At 43.3% G+C, this 12,459-nt stretch overlaps 1 protein-coding gene across 2 annotated transcripts in view; it reads right to left on the bottom strand.

Moving 5' to 3' along the window:
- The window catches only part of runx1 (RUNX family transcription factor 1), a 40,091-nt gene that overhangs the window by 16,170 nt on the left and 11,462 nt on the right, over positions 1–12,459 (bottom strand). The window contains exon 1 of one of the 2 annotated variants that reach the window (XM_070957937.1): positions 1,377–1,807. The exons of the other annotated variant lie outside the window; for it this stretch is intronic. Coding sequence (XP_070814038.1) covers positions 1,377–1,404 — 28 coding nt within the window. The 5' untranslated portion in view covers positions 1,405–1,807. Of the gene's footprint in view, positions 1–1,376; positions 1,808–12,459 lie in introns of those variants that run through there. 2 annotated transcript variants of the gene reach the window in all.

Raw genomic sequence — 12,459 nt, 5'->3', positions numbered from 1 at the left:
CTGTCTGTCTGTCTGTCTGTCTGTCTGTCTGCCTGCCTGCCTGCCTGCCTGCCTGCCTGCCTGCCTGCCTGCCTGCCTGCCTGTCTGTCTGTCTGTCTGTCTGTCTGCCTGCCTGCCTGCCTGCCTGCCTGCCTGCCTGCCTGCCTGCCTGTCTGTCTGTCTGTCTGTCTGTCTGCCTGCCTGCCTGCCTGCCTGCCTGCCTGCCTGTCTGTCTGTCTGTCTGTCTGTCTGTCTGCCTGCCTGTCCGTCTCTCTGCAGCATCAGTGGTTCCTTTTGGTTTGTCAGTCAGCCAACCCACAATTGAAGCCACATGCTGGCGGTTTGGAGTTTAGTTTACAGTTTGAAACCCTCCCTCTGCTACTATAATGTACAACTGCTCGACCAACGGCCAGCGGTTTTAACACATGAGGCCACAGACGCACTCAACCACATCAGATCTTGTATTTTGGGGCCTGACATACCAAAGATATTTGAATAATCTTAGATTTGACCCACACATCAGGCCGGGAAAGTTACAGATTTAAGCCACAAAGAGCTTATTAGTTCCCTTGATTTTAGAAGCTGTGGTGCAGTTGGTAATAAAGCTTGAATGTCTGATCTTTTAGTTATAGAGGCGTTATCCAGGCAGCAGTTTTTAAAGCGAGGCTTTGCTAAAGGACTTGTGCTTTCGGTGCGGCCCAGGTCGGCTCTGCACCAAAAGGCTGGGCCACAGCAGCAGCTATATGAGATGAGGTGAAGCGGCCTTTTGAGGCAACACTGGTAAGAAATGTTAGATCATAAATTTCTGTTTGTCAGGAAGTGGCGCTTGCCTGACGAGTCATTTCCTTCTCAACTTTGAGTTCCCTCTTTTATTTAAACTGTGTCTGTGCCGAATTCATGTGGATGATGGAGACACAGCCAGAAAAGATCAGACAGAAGTCCAACATCTGTCCTAGAAATGACAAGTGACCCCACTCCTCACACACATTAAGGCATAATCACACCAGAGTACAGTTATATATAAGTAATCATTAAGCATCATCATAATGTGTGTATAATGCATCAGAGCTGCCAATGTTTGTGTCTGAAAACGCCTGCAGTATCACCTCCAAACAGGCTGAAATCATCACAGCAGCTATGTGGGTCAAATCTATGGGAAAAGAGTGGAAGAGTTTCCCCAAACACAACACCACCATGAGCACACGCAGGCACGGAAAGGCGCATTTTCAGTCAGAGAGAGTTGAAATAAGCAGCTCTAAAATCCGATGCAGAGACGCGGACAGGAGGGAATTCATGAAGGATTTTGTATTATTTTTCCTCACGCTGCTGTACGTGAAGCTCGTGTAAAGCAACAGAGAAATATCACAAAGGTGAATTCAAACAGAAAAGACTTTTACCGTATTTTGCGTCCCACAGAAACACCATTTGTGCGCCACAGTGCGCCCACAGGTACTCAACTGCTCCGGTCTTCACTATAAACCTCCCAATTTCGTCTTGAGATAAATAAAAAAACAGACGTTTTTCTGTAAATTTATCACGCCGTCGGGTTTTTCTTATCTGTCCGTAATGATCGGCGGAGTTGCGGTGCTTTATCCCGTCCAGAGGCGTCAGATTGCAGCCTCGGTGCCCACGAGCCCGCCGCCAAACGACGTCCCAAGCAGCTTCCAGACACTTGGAATAAAAACACAGCGTGCTTTTCTGGAGTTGTCCACGCGGAATAAAAGTCACTCTGAGACCTGTGATGGATTTTGGAAAATCTTCAAAGCTCCGTCTGACTCCTGGCAGCTGAAATTAAACTTCCACACGCGTTTGGCATCAGAAGTGAAGTAAAGTGTGAAGTATTTCTACTTCAAATCACGCTTCATTCTGTTTTAACAGCCTGCACCGGGCGCGCCGCTCTCTCTCTGCTCCCCAGCTATGTCTCTCTCTCTCTCCCCCTAGAGATGAATGGACATCCCCGCTGACAGCGCCAGGATTTTACCGGCAGTCTCTGAATTTGCATCTCATCTTTGCCCGGAGCAGCTCTCAGCCAATGGCGAGGCTCGCCGCTGGCTTGCGCTAGTAGGGGATTGACCAATCGGCGTTATGTCCGTGCGGGAGGAGGCGGGGTTTTGGGGAGATAGAGAGGGGAGAAAGCACAGCCACACTTCCTCTTGCGCTGATGAAGCGGCAGAAACTGGCTGCATCTCTTGAAATACATACAACACTGTGTTATAATGCATGGGTTTAATCTGTAGGACAGACTAATGTATGAATAAAACCTGAATAAGAAATTAAAGACGGAGTCAAACCCGCAGATAAATATGAATTAAATGAATAAATGACAAGGTAAAATTTAATAAATGCCACTAGTTCTGTAAGAAAAAGATCGTCAAATCTCCCAAACTGTCTGATTTCCTCTCAGAAATAAGACATGCAGTCAGTCTGCTTGTTTAAGATAATAAAGACAGCGCGTCCACACCTGGCTGTCAGTACCAGATACAGACAATAGGGGGCAGTATGTGATCTAAGTCAGGACACCAGCCTGTTTGTTTCCAGCTCAGAGCCGTCTGAATGAACAGCAGCCACATCAAAAACACACCACCGAAGCTTTCAAGCCTGACTCCATCTAAATAAAGAGGATTTTATATTGTGCTGTCTGTCTTCAACTTCAAAATGTCCTGAATTACATGGAGCCACCAATTTAAAGGTCACCCACCGACTGCAGTTTGTTCAGTAAAATCAAATGTTCGTTCCCCCAGTTTGATCCCAGAATAAATCTGGTCTCTTTGGTGATTCACAAAATATTATTTTGTTAATTCCCTCATTTGATTAAAAGGAGAAATGATAATATTGAATCCTTGACAAGCTGTATAAAATCTTGATAGGTTTCTTGAGGCCAAATATTGAAGGCAAATGGAAACGAAACTTTCTACCAAATATAAAAACATATATAAAATGTCTGAAGACATATTTTACTATTGGTGCAACTTTGCTGAAATCCAAGATTAGTTAAAATTGTCATTATGTGAGTCAGGAATTATTTCATCTGACGGCAAACAGCTCTGTGATGCACAAACAGCTGGAGGATGATGGGGTGAGGTGTAGCGGCTGAGCAGCATGTCAGCGTCCCAGAATGCATCCTGCTGCAACTCAGCTTCAACGTACATCTAATCCAGTGTTGTTTTAATAATTCTACATGTAAATATGCAATTTAAACCAATTTTTTACAGAGTGGTATCCATATAAAGTATATGCTAATCACACTCAAAATGATGTGTGAGACAGCATTTCCACTGTTAAAAACAAAGTTTTGGTAGCTGAATTTCACCAAATTTAAGCAGTTTTTAGGTCTGAAAAAGACCAATTGAATTTAAGAAACTTGCTTGACGATTTTTGAAATCCTTCTTAAACTTGGCATCTGTAAATTTAAAAAACTGGAACTCAGTAAACACAAATTCAGACTGATGGAGGAAGTAATCTTTAGTGCTTTAAACTCAGAAGTATTTCCATATCAAGCATTCAGTGTCTGAGGTTCAGTGAATTATATCAAATAAGAAAAGTAATCCTGTTTTTTAATTTAGGGAGGCCATTTTTTTTTTTTTTGCACAATAGCTCTTAAATAAGAAGATAAGCAAACATCTGGCCCAACATTAAAGGTAGTTTTTGTTTCGAGGCTCATGTACGCATCCTCGTGTGCACCTGCCTGTCTCAGTGAGGCCTTTTTGGGAGTCGGTCAATTTGATTTGAGTTAAATCAACACGCTGTCGGATGAGTTTTAGTGAAACGCCAGTCTGCCTCTCCATCCGTCCCTCCGTAGCCAAAGGGGAGATGATGAAAAATGTAAATGCCTCCACTCTCGTCTCAGCCTGAGATGGACGTGACGTGATTTGCCCTCGGAAATATCTATTTTTCACTTCCTCATCCAGGGCCTATTTGTCCTTTTTTAACTTGTTATCTGAAGATCAACTTGTGGAAGAATTCAGACACCTCGAAATGGCCAATCAAAGATTCAATGATGCACAAAAAGCCAATGAAAGATTCAATGATGCACAAAAAGCCGGATACAAGACGAACGGTGAAACCTGCTCGTATTAAGCACAGTTCCGCTATAAGCACGACATGCTAAATCTGCAGCCAAAGCACTTCTGTCAACCTGCAACTTCATCAAAGTTAGTGTCATTAAATTTGACACTGGACATTTATTCCTCATAGAACCACACTTATAAATAATTCATACACCCAAGGATGCTTTGAAACTATATACCTGTGAAAATCTAAGGCCGTATGCCAAGTGTACAGACAGATTCTGCAGAAACAAAGCGGGTTTAGACGCTCAAAGCAGTTCATATGGTCATGTATCATCACGCGTGTATATCCTGATGGTTATTTATGATCAGAAAATGAGGCTTTAAGATGACTTGTGCTGCCACAAAACGTCCAAAATGTAATATTTAGTTGAAAATGATTGATTTTCTAAGTAAATGCCTGAGTTGATCTCTCCCCCATAATAAAAAGGTCTGGGTCCTGTCTGATCTGACCAAAACATTCCTGTTTGGCAGTCGCGTTAAGCCCTTTAAGACTTGAAGATTGATGTTAAAATATTTGTGCAAGAAATTAGATTAAGACGCTGTACGAACACATGAAGACACAAATAAAACCGAGGAGGCAGAGAGACGGAGAGAAGGAAGACGACGGAGGGAGAGGAGTTGGATTACGCTCTGCCAGCGTTTCTCACTGACTGACTCGCAATGTGAGCCGCTCAGTGTCCTCTGATCCATAATCAATGGCCAGTCACAATCGCCTATCAAAGTTATTGATAACAGCACTGCTTTGCATTATCTGCTGCAGTAGAAATAATAGTCACATGCAAATCAAACGGATAAAAACACAAAGATCCCTTAAATTGATGATAAATTCGAGACACAGAATAAAAGTGACAAGATGCAGATTATATTAGTATTTAGAGTTTGTGGTCCATCAAGGCCTCAATGCTTTGGAAAAGGATTTCCCACCAAGACAAATTTAACAAAGGATACTGTACTTGGCAAGAAACATCACATTTTTGAAGCACATTTAGCCTCGAAAGTACGTATTTCCTATTGTGAATCTTCGTTTCCAAAATCTGTCAAAGTCATTTTCCCTGAAAACCCTTCCTCCAGGAATAAAGAACAGGCTGAACTGATCACAAATATATACCCACACCCTTAATCCACAGTCCGTCTGCTCATTCAGGTTGGTTTGTTGCTTCTGCGGATATATTTTCTCAGCGTGTTTCTGATCATTATGTTCTCACCTAAAGCCAGATTCAAGTCAGTGTCTGAGTCTGGAAATCAGACCAGCTCACAGAAAAGCCTTTATGGGCACTGGAAGTGATGCCCTAATACCCTGAAAAGACATGTCAAACACTATTAAATATCACTGCAAATAACTGAACGATCCATCCTTTTGCCAGACAAGAACCTCAATATGGGACAATTCAGAAAAATCCTGGATTGCATCAGTGTCAGGGATTGCTTACTCTCTACAATTTCTGCACAGCAATTACGATATGATTTACAGAACTAAAACACCTCGTCAAGGTTCGGGTTTGGAAACTAAAGCAAAGTTAACTGCATGTCTGGTGGCCTGCAAACCGGACCTTTATATCCTCAGTTACCACCTGGTGCATGGAGGTCACACTGCTCCTGCATTCACTCCAAATGTTAGGATTGCACTTAAATTGTGAAGTGAGGAATTATCCTTACTATTCCTCGGGATACTGGGGTGTGAAGGACAAATAGACTCCCAGAACACCCCAATAAGCTCTAAAACCTACTGGATAATACCTCGTATTACTGAGGGAACTCCTAGAATCCATCCAGGAGAAGTGCCATCGGAGTATTAAAATAAAATGAGCATGGATTATCAGACAAACATGGAATATGAGACAAAAACACTCATTAACCGCGACAGAAAAGTGGCGTGACAAGACCAGGTGACGGTGACTATGAGGTGTCAAGAAGAATAAGCTTTACCAAAGAGTCCGCTGCCTGTTCGGCCTTTCCTCATCAGGTACATGGCCCAGGACAGAGGGCCAGAGCTGGAGAATGCCCCAGGGTTCATGCTTCAGTCCTGGGTGTGGAAGCAGCAACAGCTGGGGCCAAAGATCCGGCACCCAGAAGGAAGAGAAAAAAGGCTATCAAGGCACACAATAATAAGAAGAAGAGGGAAACACCAGCAGGTAAATGGGAGGGAATGGGAAGAAAAGGAAAAGGCAAACAAGAAAGAAAAGGAAAAAGAGCAAATAAAGTTGTTTTTATCACTTTTTCTTAGTCCAAAATTTTAAGTCAACAAGAACAAGTGAGAAACTCGCTCAGCAAAGAAGAGCTCCATCCCGTCCCCACCTTCGCCATCTGCTTTTATACCCCTCATTCATCCCCTCACCCCCCTCACCCCTCCCTCCATCTCGCCCTTCATATTAGTAAAAACAAAAAAGAAGTGAGGGAGTGAGAAGCGAGGGAGAGAGGAGGAGGAGGAGGGGGAGGAGGAGGAGGAGGTGGTGAAGAAGGAGGAGAGGAGCCAGTCAAGCTTAATTCATTCCCTCCTTCTCTAAAGCGTAGCCACGGGGGACACGACTCCACTTTGCCCTCAGGCTCTTTAAAGCTGCTAATTTCATTTAGCTACTCAAATGATTTTCCCCACTTTTTTCTCCCTGTCCTCCTCCTCCTCGCCCTCCCTCTTCCTCGCTATTTCAAAGTTCTGGTAGGAAATTGAGGTCATTCACTTGAGTGATACGAGTTTGTTTCACTCACTCAGCTGATTTGCTAAATGTCTTATTTTTGCAGCCATATGTTCATAAAATTTGCTTGTTACAGACGGACTTTAGCTCATACAAGCTAATCTGGCTAATGGACACTATTTGCTTTGCTGCTAATTGGCTGCAATCCTCAGGTGAGCTCGGCTACCTGTCCTAACCTATAACACAAAAAATAAAACTGGCTCATACTTGCAGTGACGTAAAAAGTACTGTAATGTAGTAGAAGTGTAAAGTGACACGACAAGAAAATTTCATCTCTGTTGGTTAAAGTTAAACACAGATGCACAACCAAACCTCAAGGTGACCACTATGACACACATACGCACACACGCAGTGGTGGACAGTGAGCTTCCCACCTCTCCCAGAGGCCCTTTGGCTGGTGACATCACCACAAAACTCCCTGTGTGTGTGTGTGTGTGTGTGTGTGTGTGTGTGTGTGTGTGTGTGTGTCGCTGGGTTATGGTGAGCCACAGTGGTCGTCTGAGGTGTGTGTTGTTCACAGTGAGCCAAACCGGCCCAGGAAGGCTCAGCTCGTCCTGCGTGTGGACTGATGGTAAACCATAGAAACATAACTGCGTCTGTGGGCCGACACATGGTTTAGTGCAGCAGACACGAAGCTGTCCTCACATGTTTCCCCTTTCTTTTTCTTTTATATTGTGCTCTTGTCAAAACACCACTTTTGATTTTGATTATAGTGACAAAAAGTACTGAAATGAATGAAATAAAAGCTTAATTTCCAGGCTGTGCACTGACACAAAAACACTTGTTTATGCATATTTTGGAGTTTACAAGTCTAGTTTAGAGCTATGTTGCTGTTCTGTTTAGTAAAACTCACCTTTTTGAGGCCTGTCTGCGGCTGTCTACCTGCCCGGGTACTGAACAAAGTAAGAAACGATGCTTGAATCGTGTTGAGAAAAGTTTTAAAATGCTCAGACCTTTTCTAAAATCATACATGTGCTGCTGTGATAAAAGGCTCTGTTGGATGCATCTTTGGGTAAACAGCATGTGTATGTATGTAGGAGGAGTGCAGCATTTCATTATATCCATGTCAGACATTTTCTGTGCAGGCATCCACAGTTTACAGCATTTCAACATGGAAAAATCCTTTTTTAGAGCCGATAACATCATGCAGGTTCAGGTGTAAAAAGCCTGTCACATGACTAGATGTTATAGTTCATGTCCCGAGAATTCAGTATATAGACTTCATACACTGTAATCACAGTGGAAAAGAAATCAACTGTGTAAAATAACTGTGTGTGTGCGCGCGCGCGTGTGTGTGTGTGTGTGTGTGTGTGTGTGTGTGTGTGTGTGTGTGTGTGTGCCAGCGGCTGTCTGTCCCCGTCGTCCCCTGAGCTGAGGCCACCCTGAGGCCAATGACAGTGGCATGGCAAGGATCAATACCACACACACATACGCACACACACACACACACACACACACACACTGCCACCCTGAGCAGGGGATCGATGGCGGGACAGGGGGAGTCTGGGGAAAAGGAGACGTCCTCTGCTTTTTATCTCCCATCAGCCCCTTTAACACCTCCTCTCAATCTATCCAGAAAAGCATTCAGCCATCAAATCAGATCGTTATGTTCCTTAAACTCCTTGCTTTCAGGCCTCATTCAGACACTTTGGGAGTTAATTCTAAATTAAAGTTAAAAAAACATAAATTTAAGAGTCTAATGTAAACTATAACTAAGTAATTTCCTCTAAAGTACACTGAATATTCCTGGGCAAAACCAGCATTAACAAGTACCAAATATCAGTGAAAGAAGGTCAGATTTTAATATTAAATTACTAAAGTACTAATTCCCTCAAAAGCTCCATCAATCACATGAAAACACATGTAAAAATACTGTGTTTGGACTGTCACAGTGTCAGTATAATACTGTTTCTACATTTAGACGTGTGTGTATTCCTGTGTATTTCCACATTTCTTCAAACGAGCTTTCATCATTATCCTTTAATTTCAGTCTGATATATTAATTAAATCATGATTAAAGCCTGAGTCAAATGAGGCAAATTTGGTGGAAAGATTCTACATTTTGTCTCATTAATTCTGTCTTAATTATGTCAATTAAGTTCTCGCCTTTTAAACATTCAACAAACCAGCAAAAATAGTAAAATCAAAACCGAAAAAGAACATTTCATGCAGTAATTTGAGGATAAAGATTTAGGAAATCCACTCTTGTCAGTCACAGTTGTTTTAATCAGAAGCAGATGTTTAAGTGACACAAAAATGACAACACACACTCACACACACGCACACACACACACACACAGTAAAAACGATAGAAAGTCGACATGCAGGAGTCAAGTCAGACACTTCAGTGCTCAGTAGATTTGTATTGAGGCACTCATCAATTGATCAGTGACGGAGGAGTTAGCGATTGTCTGTAGTTAACAGAGCAGTCAATTCTATTTCTGCCCTTCTCTCACACACACACACGCACACACACACACACACACACCTCCTCTATAATTCATGGGGTGTATTGTGCGGATGCAGTTAACTGCCGCTTAAAAGTAATTAATTGATTTTCTGACATATCAGTTAGCAGCAGCACCGAATGACACACACACACACGCACGCACACACACACACAAGATAAAAAACAGACAAGGACAGATACTCACACATGTAGGCAACACACTGATAGTCATGCATTACACATAGTTGTATGGTGACACACACGCTGGAATAAAGTACATGCCAGTACTGTGAGGACTGTGTGTAAAATACCTCATTTACAGAGAAAAAGTTTTCTTGTAAGAAAACTGTGAAATTTTAGCAAAAAGAGTCATAAATGTCTTTAATTCTACCATTAAAACCCTCATTGATCTGTCTTTTCCATCAGACAACAACTTAGCCTCCTGTTATTTTGGATTTTGTTGTGGTATTTTATCCCCGCTGAATCTTTGCCACATTCGCTCTGAGCTGAAGAAAAGCACGTTTAACGCAGCGCTGCTCGCTCACAGTCTGCTGGATTACTTTACGGCTCAAAAGGGACCTTTGCTTTGTGGCGTTAACCGTGAAGGGCTGCTGCTGTAAAGCTCTCAGGCCTGATGGAGGAAGAAGTGAAAGGCTCACGGTCGCCAAAGGTCACCAAAGGTCACTGTGGATGACCCCTGGCCTCCATACGCTACAGCATACGCTACGATTCTCTGCACACAAGCTGCAACAAGTGCTAGAAAAAGACAACATGATGCCCTCAACCTCCTGTCTTCAAATGCCATTCTCCTTCCTCTCTTTCTAAGCTGTAGACGATGAAACTCCCACTAATGTCAGTTATTTTTGGTCGAAATGCTTCAAAATCAGGTGTGCGATCCACACTGGAACCCACTTCCATGTTGATGGAAAAGAGCTAAAAGGTTCTGGAAAGGTTCCTACAGTGGAAAAGCTCTATTATATCATATATTTTATATAATCAGGCTGGATAACTCCAGCTTTACACTTTAAAGGTTCACACTGACAACGAACATCCCTGATCGACACGTTCAGCATCTTTTACTTTGTGAAATGAAATGTTTATCCTTACTGGAAAGAGGCAACAGGGAAAAGGAGCAGTTCGGTCTTAATGTGGAGAGCGACTATGACGAATAACACACACACACACACACACACACACACACACACACACACACACACACACGCATATGCAGGCCTGAGAGCTTCTTAATTGTTTCCTTTCCTTGTTTATTCTCACTTTCTTCACAGTATCTTTATCAGAAAAATATAATATTGGAAAACAGTTTAACGTCTGAGGAAAAGTTGTGGAAACCTACTTTTAATGTGAAAAAAGGATGTGTGTATTTGTCCTTTGTGTGTGTGTGTGTGCGTTGAATTATTCAGCCCGCCTCTGTGATGAGAGAAGATGGGTTGTATTCTTGCTAAACTAAAAATTGATTTTCTGACACAAGACATGAAGGACAGAGAGAGCGAGGGAGAGAGCAAGAAAGTCAAAGTTAGTTAAATGTTCATACTTTCAGCGCAGAAATGGAAATAAAATGGAGGAAGACAGAGAAAAGGGAGACAGCGTCTCTGATGGAGAGAGACAGATGAGACAGAGAGACAGCGCGATAGAGAGATAGATGGAGGAAGATAGAAGTGCCCCGGGCTGTGTTTAGTGCAGTTTGAATGGCTGAGCAGGTGCATCAGAGCAGAAACAACTAACTCACACACACACACTAAAAACGGAGAAACACACGTCCACACTGCAGGCTGGACAGTGGACATGGACTGATCAGGAAGGTTTACTGCAGCCAACTATCCAAAGCTAACTCTCTGTTTCAAGTCATCCATCCAGTGCATCTCATTACGCACCAACCGGCCCGTCACCCCGTCACAAGGCTGAGAGCTTGCAGTCATGGTAGCAGCTCTGAGCTAAATGCTAACATGCTCACATGCTCACTTTTTTGGGGCTTTCTGTTCATCAAAATGACATATTTGTAAGTTCCTGCCTTGGATGTAACGTGCCTCTGTCTCCACCCACCCCTCCACCTCTCACCTGCAGCTCAAGAACACCTGCTCACCTTTGGCTCTGCTCATCAAACACACACACACACACACCTCTGCTTGTTTTCTGTGTTCGCTACCGTACGCTAACAAATGATAAGTGGTCATGTAGGAGGAATTCATCCACACATGTTTGAATAGGAGCAGCATACAGAGGGGGATGAAGCACTGTGTCAACTGCCTGAACACCTTCTTCTAATAACACACTCTATGTTGTATCATAGCCTCTATCGTTAGGGAATGACGACCTCTTGCACAGACCCATCATGCACTGCTGTAACTGAAGTGTCGTAGTACCTGCAGGGTCTAAGGCTCGCTGACTCTGGTGTGGGATGTATCTGTGTTACACCTCCAAAAGAGAGCAGTAAAAAGATGCTAGCTTATGTAGGGAAGTGGAGAGAATAATAGATTGATGCAGACAGATGGATGGATGGATGGAGGGCAGGAAGAGAAGGATGAGAGGAGGATTGAGGAGGAGATCCCTGAGGAAACGAGGGATTGAGTGGAGGAGGACAAACTCTTTTAGCATCAGTCTTTCAAAGTGTGATTGTTATCAAAATCCCAATTCAATTCTTTAATTTCGAGAGTTGCACAAATTACATGCTGTCCATTTTTTGGCCCCGCCGCTCGGCCACGTGCACTGGCTCAACGCTGCGTCGGTGTGCATGTGCGTGTGACCAATCACGCGTGGTGACGGGCAGAGATCACGCCGTCAGGTTAAAAGCAGACAGGGAGGCTGGCGGCCTGCAGTTCTGAGAGACTGCAGATTTCCTGTGTGGTTTCATCTTTGATTTACTCATTTCATTCCTCATTCTCAACACTGGTATGACGCTCATGGTCCAACGACTGATTGTTTCTTCTTCTCCTGCGTTGGGGACAAGTTCCTGGAACTAAATTCAGGTCGTGCTCGCGGTGATACTGAGTCTGAGCTCCAGGTATTTTGGGGGATGGACTCCAACAGATTGCTGCACACAGCGAACATGGCAATTAACCAAAACTGCAGAGTGTGGGCACAGTGTTGTTGAGCATGCTACTCTCTTAATTTGATTTCCAAGTAATAGTCAGGTTGCTTAGCTATTTTCAAAACCATGCAACATATCAAAGAGTGAGCAATTTTTCCAGACAAGAGGACACTGGTCATTATTAGCAGGCACATGCTGTAGATAAGTGCACCACAGTCTACCAGT

This window comes from Chaetodon trifascialis, chromosome 24 (assembly GCF_039877785.1).
Source record: "Chaetodon trifascialis isolate fChaTrf1 chromosome 24, fChaTrf1.hap1, whole genome shotgun sequence".
Taxonomy (NCBI): domain Eukaryota; kingdom Metazoa; phylum Chordata; class Actinopteri; order Chaetodontiformes; family Chaetodontidae; genus Chaetodon; species Chaetodon trifascialis.
This window is presented reverse-complemented; position numbering and strand designations above follow the sequence as displayed.